General features: G+C 40.1%; 1 protein-coding gene across 1 annotated transcript in view; it reads left to right on the top strand.

Moving 5' to 3' along the window:
• LOC117787821 (atrophin-1) overlaps window positions 1–16112 on the top strand; it is a 44216-nt gene extending 28104 nt beyond the window's left edge. Inside the window, exons 3-4 of the mRNA XM_034626444.1 lie at window positions 11620–12296; window positions 13204–16112. Coding sequence (XP_034482335.1) covers window positions 11620–12296; window positions 13204–16057 — 3531 coding nt within the window. The 3' untranslated portion in view covers window positions 16058–16112. The remainder of the gene's footprint in view (window positions 1–11619; window positions 12297–13203) is intronic.
• The last annotated feature ends 1220 nt before the right edge of the window (window positions 16113–17332 follow it).

Genomic DNA, 17332 nt, shown 5'->3' with positions numbered 1-17332 from the left:
ACCTCAAACTCCAACTCCAAACTCCAAATGAGGCACTCTTTTCTTTTTTTATTATTATTAATTATAAATACTTTTTTATTTGCATGGGAAATTTAAAAAAAAAAGTTGTCAAGCTAAAATTGTTCCTTATATCGTTAAAAAAAATTTCTTTGGGATAACATGGGAGTTGCTAAAATTTCATTGTCAAGGTGGAAAATATTTTGAAAAATTTTTGATTAAGAAAAACACTTCTTACATGGAAAGTGACAACTGTACATTATATACATACTACTGTGTCCAAAAAATAAGGTGACATTGTATTTATTTTGAAAATTCTTTATTTATTCTTCCAAATCAATTTCATCCCCTTCAAAGTAATCCCCTCCCGACACAATGCACTTCTGCCAACGTTTTTTCCAATTTTCGAAACACTGGTTGTAGTCACTTTCCGGGATGGCCTTTAGTTCCGTCTTCGTTGCGGCTTGAATCTCCTCTATCGTGTCAAAACGGTGTCCCCGGAGCGGTCTTTTGAGCCTGCTGAACAGCCAGAAGTCGCACGGTGCCAGATCAGGTGAATACGGTGGTTGCGGAACGATATGGGTTGAGTTTTTGATGAAATGATCACGAATTACGAGTGCAGTATGGGATGGTGCATTATCGTGGTGCAGAAACCAAGAGTTGTCTCTCCACAAATCTGGCCTTTTTTGACGGATACTGTTACGCAAACGACACATAACGCTCAGATAATATTCCTTGTTGACTGTTTGACCCGGTGGAAGGAACTCATAATGCACAACACCACGATAATCGAAGAAAACAGTCAACATGACCTTGATTTTGGAGCGACTTTGGCGCGATTTTTTTGGTCTCGGCTCTCCTTTGGCACGATATTCGCTCGATTGATCGGTTGTTTCGGGGTCGTAAGCATAGATCCAAGTCTCATCGCCAGTTATAATCCGTTTCATGACATCCTGGTAGTCGGAAAGCATCGTTTCACACTTCAACGCGACGCCCTTTTTCCAAAATTCAATGTTTTCGGTACCAGTCGAGATTTGACGCGCTTGAGGCCCAAAACATCCTTCAAATGGTATTGACTGAGCCTTTGATATGCCAACATCATCAGCAAGGTCTCTAATCGTTAATCGACGGTTTTTCAACACCAAATCTTTGATTTGTTGGACGTGAGCTTCGTCAGTTGAGGTTGATGGTCGCCCAGGACGCTCTTCGTCTTCGACACGTTCACGACCGGCTTTGAACTCACTATACCACTTGTAAACATTTTTTTTAGACATAGCCTCATCACCAAAGGCTTTCTGCACCATCCTCAACGTATCCGCAGCAGAAAATTGATTCCGCAAACAAAATTTAATGCAAATTCTTTGCTCAACAAATTTCGACATTGCAAAAAACGAGAAACTCACTTTTAGCAGCTCACAAAACGACGCGTATCTCAAACAGTAATGAATATTTTCACATGAAATTTGACATAGATGTCACTCACAGTACTACCAACCTAAAAACAAAAAGAATTCTCCTAATCCTTCAAAGCGCGCAGTTTAAAATCAAATGTCACCTTATTTTTTGGACACAGTAGTATAGTATGTTAATATGTCAAAAATGGACTGATATCGAACTCTCATGTTTGGGAAATGGGAATCGAGTTAATATAACGCCATGTTAGAATACAAATAGACAATAGGCATAACAACAACTCTTCTGGGGTCCGAGTTCAAAGGGTCAACTATGAGGAACTATGAGGAAATTCCAATGCCGCATCGGACACTAAGATTAGAGAGTGTATTAATGTGTGTACATGCGACACCTAATAAAATTGTTAATTGTCAGTGAAGCTGGAACGACCAGTCTTACAATTAGTTCAGTTGAGTTAAGTTGGGTTCGGTTCGGTTGGCTGTGGATTGGGTTGGGTTCTAAACGATCTTAAGTATTCGGTTTGGTTCCCATAGGCTTGACTCGTTATATCTACTTGCACTATATAACGTATTGTAGATGGATTCGATTAACATGTGACAACATTCAGTCTTTAAGCGTAACCGTTAATTAGAGTGACTGCGTTGCAGGGTTCGGTCGCCAGGGGGCGTTTGTCAGGGAGCGGTGGGTGTAATTGGAGCTGTTGCTGCAACTTGTTGTGCTAATAAATAAATAATGCAATGTGCCAATCGTCAGCAGCAGCAACAACAAAGAGTGTTGACAATGACGAACAACAATAACAACAACAATAGCAACAACAATGGCAGCAACCAGTCACATTCTTAAACTGTCAGTGACAATTAGAGAGCAAATTATGCTAACTAAATATGCGACGTGCAAATATTTCAATCGACTCGCCACGGGAGTGCAACTTGACTCGATTCGATTCCATTCCATTCGATTCGTTTCGTTGCGACTCGACCACGAACTGGTAATGACAGCCAGGGCTGGAAAACAGGGCGTGCCATCGACAGCATCCATTTCATCTGGGCCTGTTACATAAGCCAAGTCCAATCATTTGTTAATTATAATTGCAATCATAATCATAATTACAAAATATATTTATAGATTATCAACAGCAATTCAATTAACAATTGGTAGCTTGAAGCCACCCACAAGTGGGAATTGGAAAACGTATCAATATCTCTGTTCGAGTCCTGGCATCACTTCTCTGGGTGATGACTGTACGAGTGGCGGTATTAAATGTGTCATTGTTCCATTGCGAAAGGTTTTTGTGTCCCCAAAAAAATATGTCACGGGGTTTGGCTTTTGGGTTTTGGGTTTTCGGTTTACGGTTTACGGCTTTGTCTCAGCCAAAGTGAATAATTTAACACAAGAGTCGCAAAAGTCGTCGGCTTCAATTGCGCCACGGTAGTTAAAAGGTGTCAATCAAGCGGCTGACCAACATGCAACCCATTGGCCAGGCTTAAAGCAGCACCAGTTAGAGCCAGAGTAACGTTCAACGGTTTAGACAGCAGCAGGCTCTGGCAGAGCTGCTAAATTAGGCATTTTAAAGCTAGATTTAGCTGCTAACTAGCTAAGTATTCATATTTTTAATGAACAAGAGCAAATTGATGATAATTATTTTCAGTTATTAATATTATTTGTAATATGTACATACATATTTCTTGAGGAGTTGAGAAACAACCTTAAAGTTGGGCAAAATATTTTCTATTATACTCATAATTTAAATTTTTTTTCTCAGGTGTTATTTTATACAAAAAAAAATATTTTAATCTTGTTGAGAAAAAGCTCAAAGTGTTGAATTTGTATACCATATATTGTCACTAAATCTAAAAATGGTACATTTATTAAATTGAAGCTTTAAATAATTATTATATTTTTAATACATATGTATAACTTAATCAGATAGCTTATATTAACAGATTTAAATAGCTTTCAGTTGGATTTGGTGTTTTATTTTATATTTCTAGAGGATTTTCAGAATTATGAAAATATTGAGTAATATAAAATATTATTAAATTATTATACATACATCAGTTTCTATATTTCTATGCAGTTTATGCAAATATCTGTCAGAGCTAGGATATTATAATTAATTATAATTATCAATTATTATTATTGACGTTTGTCAACACTGATTATTGGTCGCATGTCTGGCAAATTAAAGTGAATTGAAGTGAATCGACACTCCCGCAGCGAAGTCCCTGTTCTAGCGATTTTGGGTGTGTGTTCAACTGCTGGAATGTTGTTACGCTTACCGCAGCAGCTGTTGTAGTTGTTGTTGTTGTTGTTGTTGCTGTTGTTGCTGTTGTTGCTGTTGTTGCTGTTGGTGTTGCCCTTTGCGAAGTGGCCAAGCCAAGGAGGCCGCCGTTAGACAGTTAAATACTTTGTCATTAGGGGCAAATCATGATGGAAGGCGACCGCCCCCGAAAACGGGCATCAAAATGGCTTCACTTTGCATAATAAAGTTGTTGGCCGACTTGAATCAATTGGCCCGAATAGGGAAAGGAGATGGTGGAAAAGGCGAGGGGTGTTTCCTCCTGTTGCTGGGCATGCTCTTGATCTGCAGTTGGGGATCTGAACATTCCCACGCCCAGTTTTCCCTCAGCTCAACTGTTTGTTGCTGTTGCTTTTTTTTTTTGAATGCAAATCAAGTGATTTTTTATTGCTCGTTTCGCGCGCGCCTTGCAGTCAGTTGCTGTTGTTGTTGTAGCCCAATCGATATTGCGACTCGGCTAGCGGAAATTGTGGCCAGGCTGCTTATTTTGGCCACAACTTCGTCTCCGTCTCTGTCTTCGTCTCCCCCAACTTCTTCAACAGCATCGATGGCGTTGTTGTATTTGTGTGCTTTGCAGTGAATGACACAGATTCAGCCCACATAATTGTGGGTTGCACTGCGGAACAACGCGGCGCATACGTAATATTGAATATCTAACAAGATTACGCATACGACGCATGGCCTGTCAACATTCCATTGACGTTGCAAGCAGCGCAATTAAAGACGCAAATAATTCCCAGAATCTGACAGACAATGTAATTAATTATGGAAGCTACCCACCCCCTCCCCCTCTCCCACTTCCAGTTAACAACGTCTCTACCACATGTTATCATTTCAGAGAGAACTTTTGTCGATTCGATGCCATGTTGTTTACCGCCTGTGGCATGCCACATTGCCTGCCACGTTATATAATGCCACTGGGCACTGTTACAACACACACAGCAAAGAAATGGTCTAAAATGAAAAACCACAATAACAACAAAGAAAACCTATAAAAAATTACGACGCTCGAAATCAATGAATATTTTGTAAATATTTTTTGTTGTTGTCTGACGCTCTTCATGTTTGTTGTTGTTGGCTTAAGTTATGCTTGACGCGTAACTGGGACAACAGCAACAACAACAACAACAATCACAATCACAACAACAACAACAACACAAACGGCAACACTCTCGCTTTCACGTCAGAGCGATCGAACACAGAATAAACTCAGCTCATACATATATGATTTCTATATATTTATGTACATATGTGTCTGTGCATTTCTGTGTGTGTATGTTGTGTGTGGAAGGCTGTTTTTGATAGACGTTGATTTTTCGTTGATTTTGCAGCAACGAACAAAAAATAGCAAAGCACAATAACAATAATAAAACAAGTAAAAGTGCTCTAGTTACAAGTACACGACTAGTCGCTACCCTGTAATGGGAGTTATATTAAAATAATATATACATATTTACAGGGAGCTGCTAATTTTAGGATTCATTAATTTACTTTTTTAAGGGCAGTGATTGATTTATAAAAAAAAACATATAATCGTTTATATGAGTTAACTCTCCGACCTCCAACTGACTTCAGTTCACATTTACAGGGCATTAAAAATATAATATTGGTTGCAGTGTTCAGTATGTTTTGGTTTTTCTTTAATCTCTTACTCAACTTATTGTACAATTTACAATTCCTAGGAATTCGAATATAAACTTGCGGATTTCAATTTGATTTCATGAATTTTATATAAATGTTATAAATGGCTATATACGTTATCAGAGTCAACAGAACCATCTCCACTTGAAAAGTGATTTAGATAAGCATTTAATGCTGTTTATTTGGAGCTCATTTGAATATTATGGAATATTTCTCATTTATTAAATTCATGTTATTTAATTTATAATGAAAACTGAATAAGGCTTCAGAGTATGCCTTTTATATAGAATTTTTTAACTATTTGTGTGACGATGGCTGTAAATAATAAATTGCAACTGTTTTAATGAGTTTGTAGATATTTTGAGGAATGCAAATATTCTTTGTTAGCGTATTAAAAGTTCGTTAATGTTCAAGTAAAGTTTTGTTTTCTGTCTGTCGTTGTAGTCGTTGTTGTTGTTGCTATTGTAGTTGGTGCTTTGTTTCTTTAATTATTTACCATAAATTTGCGGTGCAAGTAGCGTCCACGCCGTCGTCGTTGTTGTTGTTGTTGTTACTGTTGCTGTCGACGGGCACGAAGAGAAAAATGTAAAGAAAAAATGTTGCACAACTAAATCGCATTTATTTAAAATTCCAGACCATTGCGAGTAGCTGCCGCAACAACAACAACGACAACAAGAGCACAAATTTTTAACAGAAAATTCGTTTGGCTCTTTGGCGGCAAAATATGCAAACTGACTGTGGACAGACGGACAGACGGACAGAGAGACAGACCTACGGACGGACAGTGGACGACCGACAAAACCTGCACCGCATGTCTCAACCTCAACAGTCGGACACCGCAGTGGGTCGCCTTTGTGTGGGTGGGTGGGTGGTTGGAGGGGGCGGAGCGGCAGGGGTGGTCACAGCCGGGAACTATTGGGAATTGAGAAGCCGAGTTCGCTCCCACTGCGTTGAGGCTGCCTCTGCCGCTGCCTCTGCCGCTGCCTCTGCCTCTGCCGCTGCCTCTGCCACTGCCGCTGCCGCTGATGTCGGCATATCGATAGCCAAGTGACTTACTTTTTCTTTTTGTTTTCATTTCTATTTTTATTTCTTATTTCTTATTTCTCATTTGATTATATTGCATTTGAAATTCGTTGCTGGCTTTGTCTTTTGGTCTCTTTAATTTTAGTTTATTGACCATAAGTTACGCTAAACTCGATCAAGTGTTAAACCGAACGCTATCAAATTGCACAGGTATGAGGCAATATTGCCCAGGGATTGTCCAAATATATGATACACGATTGAATAAGACAAACTCGTAAGCTCAACTCAAGTTTATGACTTAAATATTTGAAATTGAAATTTGAAATTCGAGAAAACCAAATGAAAAGCAATAAATAAATAAATAGATAAGAGACTGTTATTTATGTCATGTCAATTAACAGCTGCTTAATATTATATGTTATGCAATAGTAAAAGGGCGCTGTAATTGTACTTTCTAATAACGCAAAAAATATTTAAAAATCTTATTGGCAACTATTGCTAATGGCATTAATTACTGATACTAACTTCTGCTGGGCTTTAATCATCCCTAGATTTATAACAATAAATCTAATTAATTGTAAATATAATAGCAATTCAAGATTTAAACAGGAGTATATTTTTTACACAATTTTGCATATTGAAAAAAAATGGTTTAATATATTCTTTTTACTTTTATGAATCTTTTAATTTACCTATAGTTTGATAGATAATATTCCTTTAGCAGAGTCTATAAAGTCATTATAATTAACTGCAATAATAATAACAATAACTTACAACTGACGGTAAATTGACTGGTTACCTTTAGTGTTACAATTATATGGATATATTTCCTTTTCATAAATCTCTATACATATACATCGTTAATTTATGAGAAGATTCTTCCATTAATCAGTTTACGGTCATTCCACCTTCCAATAAACGCCTTCTATAATTAAATTGACATAAATTGTTAATAAGTAACTGGATTTTCGCTCTACCAATTTATTGTCAGCCCATATTATATTATTTAACAATTGTTTTATACGCTGTTGGAAAGCACTCCAAACTTTCCATATTGAGCACGACATCCGATATCTAAATGTTGTATTCTGCCACTTTTTTTTTCATGATCTGCTCCAAATGTTACACACAATAAAATGCGTTTATTTAAATCAAAATAATGTTTTCATAATTTGCTTTTGTATTTGCTTTTCGTTTATACCATTTTTTGGGGAGCTTAAATGTGTCGAGCGACTTCCTGCAAATCTACAAAATTCAATTGTTTTGCTTAATTTCCAGATTAAGCTAATCAGAGCAGATCATACATTGGCTTTCAAAAGGCTTTCTAAAATGTTCAACTACTATACTTTATATATTTTAGTCGAATTTCTATACTTCAAGAGTTGACAGTATTAATTTGAGTTTTAGTGCGTTTACATACGCGCTGTGAATAGTGCTGCTGATTGAGAGAATTAAAAATAAAAATTAACTGCTGTTTGAAAAACATATTTAAAGGTGAATTAAAAAGATTTGACAAAGATGGCTCAAAAAGCAGACAAAATTTTAGTGTGGTGTGCGTGTGTGTGTGTGTGTACCTCGTCCCTCTTCTTCTGCCCAAAGTGCCACTCCCCTGGCTTGGCCTCCACTTAACGCCCAAATCATAAACGCCTTCGAAAACATGCCAAACCCAAATCAAGGACAACGATTTGAAATCAAAAATCATAAATAACATTTTACTTTTGTTGTCAAATTTTTTGTTGTTGTTGTTGTTGTTGTGGTTGATTAGTCATACGCGCTATGTACGTGTCTAATTGGCCAACTTCAAGCGACAGGTTGAAGTTTTTGTTGTTGACTTGAAGTTGGTTTTTGGAGTTGCTTTTCGAATTTGGAGCGTTTCCAAGTGCAGGCGCCGGCATCGTCACATTGTGGGCGCAGTTGCCAAGCCCAATAAGAGCAACAACAAGAGCAACAACAACAACAAGAGTAATCGCTTTTAAAGCGAACGATGCAAAGTGCAACCAAATAGCAAATGTAACAACAATAACAAAAATTATGCTATAAAAACCAAAAAGCCAAAAACCGAAAAACTGAAACAATCAAATGGAACGTGATTCGTAACTGGATTGAAGGCAACGGAATGCGCCAGTTCCAGTAACAGCCCCTGTGCCTGTCCAGCGCTCCAATTTTTAATACGTAGAACCAACGACAGCGACCACAACAACAACAACAGCTATGGCAACCAAATTGTTGTTTGGCAATCAAAAGTTAAAAAAAAAACAAAAAAAACTAAATTCAAGTCGATAGAAAAAAACAAGGCAGTAAGAAACAAGTAAAAGTGATTTAAGCGAGTATGCTCATATCTCAGATACCCTGTTCACCTAACAATATATCAGTACAGTGCGTGATCGAAAATTTGTCTTTCCAAAAACAAAATAACTCAAACCAAGATGTTATACGTATTATATATACATATATTATAGATCAACACATACTATATAGAACAAACATATTACAATTTTTTTAAATTTGAGATCATTTCGAAAAAAATAATTTTTGCGTATAATTCCAAGTGTCTTAATATACTGTTGGAATATTTACTTGAATCCAGATGGAATTAAAAAATATCAACTTAATTTCATATATTTTATTTAATATTTATGTATGGTTTTTACGATTTCCATAACAGACATTTTCTAAAAACGTTATATGACTTGTATGCCTGATTTATATACTCATTTTGCATGGTTGTATATACCCATTGGCTATGCACAGGGTATAATAAAACATGAAAAGCGTTCGCGTGCGCGCGCGCCACTGCCTAACGGTGTTTGTAGTGGCTGCGCTGCCGCGTCAGATTCATCATAGAGCCGCACGTACCACGTTTGGCGTTCCATATTCCATGTTCCACGTTCCATGTTCCAGGCCAAGCCTAGCGTCGACGTCTACATCGAAATAGAGCCGCCAATTTGCAGAGCTCTTTGCTTTTTGAATGAAAGGCAACTGCGACGGCGACTTTGACGTCTACGACGACGTCGACTGTGACTGCGACTGCGACTGCGACGTCATCTATTGGCAATAAATAATTCTTTGTAGTCGCTTGTTTTTTGTGGCCTGCGCCTTTTTTGTTTGTTGTTTTTGTTGTTTCTGTTGTTTTGCTGCTTTACTTCAATTTAATTAGTTTATTTGAAAGCAGTTCGGGGCGATGGTGTCATAGATTAAATTGGACTCAATTCATTTTTTATTTTGTTTCTCGTTTCTTTTTTTTTTGTATTTTGGATATTTTGTATATAATTTTTTTTTCCTTTTCGTTGTTTTACTATTATTATTTAATTGTTCTTTGTGGGCACTGCATAAAGCCATTCGAATTGTGTCCATTGCGGAATTCGTTTGTTAACTTGGCTAACTGGAGCCTCTAAATCAACTTCAATTGCAATTCAATTCAACCGCAATATCAATTCCATTTCAATTTCAATTCCAATTACGGTGAAATTGTTTGACATATTACTTTGTCGGTTTGACCAATAGCAATTGTTAACAATTTGTTTTTATGGCATTTTTTAAGTTATATAGCCTCACATAATTAGTTCTTGTTAAAAAGATAGTTTTAAGAGTATTTTTTTTTTAAATATGACATTTTTAGAGTACCTTACCGAAGGAGCTTACAAACACAGTTAGGATTAACATGATGGGCAATCGAACCCACTTATTTTGCAAGCTTAGGTAGTTTCACAATGTCTATATGGAAAAAGTCTTCATAGATTGTATTTAATTTTTGTAATATTTAATAAAATTTGTTTGCTTCCTTAGATAAATTTCATAGAATAAAATGTATTTGACAGTTCTTGACTTAAGTGAAAACCCGGAACAGCGACTGTTATTTGATAGTTTGAACCAAACCATGATATAACGATAGACTCGTAACGATCGTAAACAAACTAAAAGTTCCGAAACAGGTCTCAAACTCAAAAGTCCCATATCAATTGCACTTGTGGTCACGCTCATTAAAAGCCTCATAAAGCTTTACAGCTGCCGCATCAGAGGGGCACCCAAAAAAAAAAAAAAAATAGCTGAAACTGAAAGTGAACAGTCTCCCACAAATCAGCAGCCACAAAGATCAACAACAATAACAGACAATAACAGACAACAACAGCAACAACAGAGAAGCGCATTTTGGTCATTTATCTATTGAGCGAAGATAATTAACATGAAAGAAACAACAACAATAACAACAATTGTTTGTTGAAATTTGGCGCGTGCGCGAAACAACAACAATAGCACAGCAAACAAACAACAACAACAATAAAACCAGATGGCAGATTTGTTTGCTGAATGCACTTGAGCGCATCGGCAAGAGTGAGACAGAGAGAGAAAGGTAGACAGAGAGAGAGAGAGAAATAGTGATGGTGTGTGAGGGGAAGTGTCGAGTGGGGTATGAGGTTAAGCGGAATGAAATGGAATGAAACGGCATGGAATGAGCAAGTGAAGCCACTCTGCGCAATCTCAACGAGCCTAAACACAGTTGGTTTTCATAACTGTATAATTATACCCTGCAATGTGTGCAGGAAGGCTCTTTGCATTAAAATCAAAGCTTAGGTCTAAAAAGAAAATATTTTTGTAACCAAAAAAGTTTATTTTGAACCACCGGCTTTGGTATTATTCACTGTTAAAAATAAAATTTTTTAAAAATATATTTAATACTATTTTTCGATAAAAATAAAAGAATTTTATTCAAAAATTATCATAAAACTTTTATTTTACATTTTTATTATACAAATTAAAAAGTTAATTTTTCAATATTCAAAATAAAAAGTAAAAGTAAATATTATTACCGATTTTTGTACTAAAAATGTAAAATAAATATTGAATGAAACTACCTTTTAAAACAAGTGGTGTATTTTTAAAATCTAAAAGTATTCAGATGTGTCGCTCAAAACCTATATTTGTGACTAAAGGCATAAAAAGGAGTTGCAATTTCTGCGAAAAGGACTAATTTTGGAGATTTTACTTCATTTAATGCATTTACAATTGTGGGTTATTATTTCTGAACAGTTCAAGCTGAGCAAGTTTATACACTATAATTTTTGGAGGTTGTTTAATAAGCAGGAGAATGTTTGAGCCTTGCCACAGGGTATGCTTAAGTCGATCACTTCCAAATTGAAGTCGGTATTTTGGAGTAGCAATTGTGAATCACTTGATTGCCTGTTGTTGTAACTTGTTTTGTTATTGTTTCTGATCATTTATTTGTTTATTTATGTATATTTGTGCAGATGACATCGTTAACCTTGCACTTGATAGTGATAACGCTGCTGGCGGCGGCAGCGCTGACAGCAACAACAGCAACAACGACAGCTGCAACAGCAACAACGGCTGCAACAGGAACGCCGACACGTACCGTTGGGCAACGTGGCAGAGGAGGTGTTGCAACAACAGCAACAGCAGCAACATCAACGACAAGCACGCAGGCGCCAACGCTGCGAGCGCCACGTCAGCGACGTCCGCCCACAACGCTGCCCATTGACGCCAGCAGCGGTCGCAGTCGCGGCAGCGGCACCTTTGCCAATGGCAGCGGCAGCACGTCGCCGCTGCCGGCAACAACACGACCGCAGCGACGTCGTGGCACCACAACAACAACAACAACAACTACAACAAGCACAACAGCAACTCCTCTGTTGCCTGGTGGCAGCATTGGACGTGGCAACAACAATCGTGGCAGCATCAGAGCCGCCCGCCAGCCACGCGACACGCCAACGCTCAGCGTTGACTTCGATGCCAGCAGCGACGTCGGCAGAGGTAGAGGCAGCAGCAGCGGCAGCGACAGCATTGGGAGCGCCAGTAGCAGGCGCCAGTCACATCAGTCGCTGTCATCGGCGTCCTCCAATCCAGCCGCCACCCCCTCCCCCTCCTCCTTCCCCTCATCACGCAGTGCCACAGGCGCACTCAAAACGTAAGTTTCTGTTTGCGTTTGTTAGAGATGTGAGATGGTAACTCGAGCTTGCAATCAAAACATAAATCGCCTAAGCGTTGAGAAAAATATGAAAAATATACGAATAAAAATCCTTTTTTAAAGATGAAATCTTAATACTTCACAATAACAAAGTCAAATTTTAATCACTTTAAACACTTTCAACAAAAATAATATTCAGGCCTGCTCCGGGTTTCACTTTCTATTTTATCGAATTTAAAAAACTGTAATTATTCACGTTGCATTTGGGATAAACATTTTAAAATTATATTTTCAAATTATAATTATATTTTTCAATGCGGTAAATATTTCCAGATTGAAGTAAGAACAGGCTAAAGATTTTCACTTCCAATAAATCTTGCCAAAAGTAAAAACCGGAACAGTCCTGATTATACTTTTTAAGAAGTAAAATTTCTATTATCAAGACATTAAAATATTGTGTAAGATACATTTACATTTAACTTGGAACAGCAACAAAATTTGAACTTTATATATATTTTGTTTACTTAAACTATTTTAAAAATTTTAAAATTATTTTTCTAATTTTAAATGAAACACCCATTTGTTATCTTTAGCGACAATTAAAACGATTTCTTTTTCTATTTGCAACGTAATATAACATGGCTCTTATTCATCAGAAAATTCCATCATAAAAACTCTGAAATCGATTATTGAACAGTACAGTCGCACCATCGCAGCTAGCGTCACATGCCCATCTCTAGCTGCAGAGTTGCCATTTTTTTTGTCGCTGATGTTGTCTTTTGTTGTTACTCGTACCTTTTGGCGTCTGCCCATTTTGGGCGCCGCCATTGATTAATGTCTTGAGCTGAAATACTTATGTATGTATGTATGTAGTAATCTTGTTGGTTGTTCTTCTTGTCGCTTGCAGGCCCCGCATGATCCAACGCCTGGTGGCTGGACACATTCACAACTCGCAGGGTCACTCCACATACGAGGTGTCCGCGGTGACCACCAACAGCAGTCGAAGCAGCAGCAGCTCGGCAACAACAACAACAACAACGACAAACACACCGACAACGAAGCAATTGCGACATAAGGCGAGTAGCTCCTATCGTCTGGCGAGACCGTCTCCATCTCCATCCCCATCCCCGTCTGCTTATCGGGATGATGACGATGATGAGGCGTTGCTTAATGAACCGGATGACTTTGACAACTGGGACAACGGCATACTTCGGTTGAGTGCGGGATCGGGCAAGGAGGCGGAGGCGTCTGGAGCGAAGGGTAAGCAGGGCAAGGAGGACGCGAAGAAGACGTTGTCGGATCAGGTGCGAGATGGAAAGTACGGACTTATTGAGAAGGAACTGTTCCGTCGTGTGCCTAAGCGTCCGGGTGTGCTGAGTTATGCCCGGAATTCGGAGGTGCCACTGGACAATGAGCGCAACTTTGGAGGACTCAACGAGCAGGACATTTGGCTGGCCGAGGATCATCTGCTGGTGATCAAAGGCGGCGGACTGAACGAGGCCGACAATGATGCGAATGATGTGTGGCCGGCAATTGATGATTACGATGCACCGCCGAGGCAGATCAAGCTGCCGCCAAATCCTGTGGTGCCACCTCCATTTCCCGTGCAGCTCGAGCCGCATGGGCCACTGCAGCTTATCCGAGATAATCAAATCAAGAGCCTCCATTCGTCGCCAGGCAATGCAACACTCTCCCCTGAGGATCAGCACGCGCCCTACGGCCAGGTCCACAACTCGGACCACAGCCCGGGGTCGCATCCTGCTGCCCGGACTGGAGCGATTGCGTCGCCTAAAGCAGCTAACCCGGAGCCCAGCTACGTCTACCCGGCGCCCTACTCGCCCTGGCTGCTCTTTCCCAACGAAACGCTTTCCCAGCCGCCGTCCCATTCCAGTCCGTCTCCCAATGCTCTGCTGAGAACTCCACTGCTCGGCCCCTGGCTGATCAACGGACTCAATGGCAACGGCAGCGTTACCGCTCCCAGTTCCCTGCACGGCAACATCAGTGACTTTGACGAGGATGATCCGTCGCTTTATTATCCTCCTGCCTATAGCTTTGTTTATCGCAGCAACTACTCGAATCCCGTTCCGCCGGGACCGCTGGTTCCCGGCATTGTATTACCACCGCCGCCAGATCACTTTAGTCGTCTGGACGAGTCAGTCAAGCCGAAGACAAAGACGACAACAACGCGACGGCCCAGCACCACCAGTAGCACCACCACCAGCAGCACCACCTCCAGCACCACAAGCAGCACCACTACCAGCAGCACCACCACGGCTCGACCCTCCTCCCGCCTGTCGCTCAAGTACAATGCCATCGGTTACCTACCGCCTTCCCGTCAAGCTCCCAAGTACGTGGAACGTGTCCCGGTTCCCGTCGCTGTTCCCATTCCCATTTACCCCATCAACTATCAGCCCTCAACGCCACGTCCACCGCCAGCTGCCCAGCTGGTGTTTGTGCCTAGCTCGAGCACCGAGCGCAATAGTCTCGGTGAGCGCGTTCGGGAGAGGGAGCGGGAGAGGGAGAGGGATCAGGCGCCGTTGTCCAAGTCGAATCCCATTTATTACGAGTACTTTGAGGCGAAGCGTCAACCGTCATCGCACAAATCCAATGTCATCGATGACTTCCTGGCAACGAAGCCGCCCAAGCGTCAACATTACAAGTCTCCGCCGAGTCCCGTCAACGATGTTGCCGTGGTGAGCATTACGCCCAAGCCGCGTGTCCAGCTGCACTCGGAATACGATGCGGCATTGGGGCAACTGATACGCAGCAATCTCATCTCGCCGCCGGGTCGCTTCCAGGCACCCGACTTTGACCGGCAGCCCTTCCTGCCAATGGTCAACTACAGTGCCGACGAGCAGGATCAGAATGCCTTCAAGGCGATCGTCTATCAGCCTCAATCCCAATCTCAATCCCAATCGCAGCCACAAAGACAGCGTCAACTGCGCGTGGGGAAGCATCAGCAGCTGCAGCTGGAGCCAACTGTGGAGCCAGGACAGGAGCAGGACTCGTATCTCTCAGATGCATTGTTTCTGCAGCGTCAAAGGCAGCTGAGAGTCGGAAAACAGCAACAGCAACAACAACAACAACAACAGCTGCAACTGCAGTCACCCTCCCCCTCCCTATCGCTATACGAGACCCCACAGGGAATCTACAGCACTCCTTTGCCTCCTGCCTACTTGGACAATCAGCTGCAAGCACGACCGGTGAAGTATCAGTTGCGTCCTCCCGCTGCGGCGCCATTGCAGTTCTGGCAACGACCTGCGGCGCCACCGCTACCACCACCACCGCCACAACAGGCACCGCTGGCACCACAGTTTAAGCGGTTGCGCCACAACAGCGCAAAGCATCCATATTCGCCGTACTTTGTGCCCAGCTATCCGAGTGCGTCCGGAGGAGGAGCGGAGAGTCTGTACCGTCTGCTGCCGGTGTCACAACACAAGCATTGGCGACAAAGTGGCAGCAACAAGCAACAAGTGGTGCAACAACCACCACCACCGCAACATCAACTTCAACATCAACAACAGCAGCAACAACAGCAATATTATCCGGATCGTGGTGTCAACATTGGACATAGCCTCGCCAGCGACATATTGGTCAACTACAACACCAACAATCAGTTTAATCCTCAGGCGGAGCTGGTGCCTCAGGCTCAGCTCGGACCACCGCCATTGTCCTATCAGGCACAAAATGGCGGACAGGCATCACTCTGGTCGGACAGACCCGTGAGACAGTCGCGTGCTCAGCTGCAGGAGCAAGCCTAGGCATCATTAGACATTGGAAATAAAAGGAGTGAGCAAATGAGCAAAAGAGCAAAACGGGAAGAGTGAAAAGAGCAGGAAGAGGAGGCTGTTTCTATGTCAAACGCTAAGCGTTATGCCAAAATGTGATCAATGTGGGAGAGGCGGAACCGAAGAGTCAATGATCGGCGTTACAAATGATCATTTCACTGTTCGAATCTCATCCGTTTCAAGAGCAATTTCCGATATAATCGATACACCAATCGAATCATCAGCCCTGGACTCAACTATGAATATACTTATCTCGTCAGAAATCTGTCTTGTTTTTGGAATCAATCGAATACAAAAAATATTTAAAATTCCAGAAACAAAATACATATGTAACGAAAGGCCTTCACAGTCTAAGCTACACATACAAATATAGTTGGTCAAGTAATTGTTTTGATAAAGACTAAAAGGAAAACACTTTTGGAGCTTTAACTACATTTTTTAATCCTTCCTTCTTGTAGTTATGGTTCTGAGAATATACTTAAAACACATATGTCAGTTTTATTACTTGTCAAAAAAGTTACTGGACCTACTATATACCGCATATTTATACCATAAAAAAAGCATAACTACATACATATACTTATTTGCAATGATAAACTTGTGTAAATACGTTAAGGATACAATAACGATTACGATAACGATATACAATGTGAGCGCCAAATAATCGAGTGCAGAGTTATTTGAGTGTGCTACACTTTACTCTCTTAGTTAAATATGGCAAATCAATCGATGAGATAGTTTTTGTGTTACATAGAACTTAAGAGTTGTGCTGCAAAATGCATGGGAATTATCCTGATTATAAGTTTTAACTTTACATAATATATACATAATTTTTTTTTTTAATTTATTTGAATATTCCAATTCCGAATTGTCAACAAAATTTAACTCAAATTTGTATAAAAGCCATAAAAATAAGTTCACTATAAATTAATAATATAAAAAAACAAGCAAAGCTGCAAAGTAAAAACAACAAATCGATAAAACGAAAATAAAAACAAAAGAAAACATGCATGCCTAAATGCACATAAATATTTAGAATTACATATTTACAACTTCTTTTTTTTGTTAGCTGTAAGGAATTTGTTTAATTAATAAGCTTAGCTGAATATCGTATTTCATTTAAATAAAGCAATTACAAATTTAAATGTGCCTTTACGTTGCGCAGTGTGACCAGATTGACGCATCAATATTTGCCAATTGGCAGCGCTGACGCACTCACAACAACAGCTGGTGCATGCCAGAGAGCGC

The sequence above is a fragment of the Drosophila innubila genome, chromosome X, assembly GCF_004354385.1.
Source record: "Drosophila innubila isolate TH190305 chromosome X, UK_Dinn_1.0, whole genome shotgun sequence".
Classification (NCBI taxonomy): Eukaryota; Metazoa; Arthropoda; class Insecta; order Diptera; family Drosophilidae; genus Drosophila; species Drosophila innubila.
This window is presented reverse-complemented; position numbering and strand designations above follow the sequence as displayed.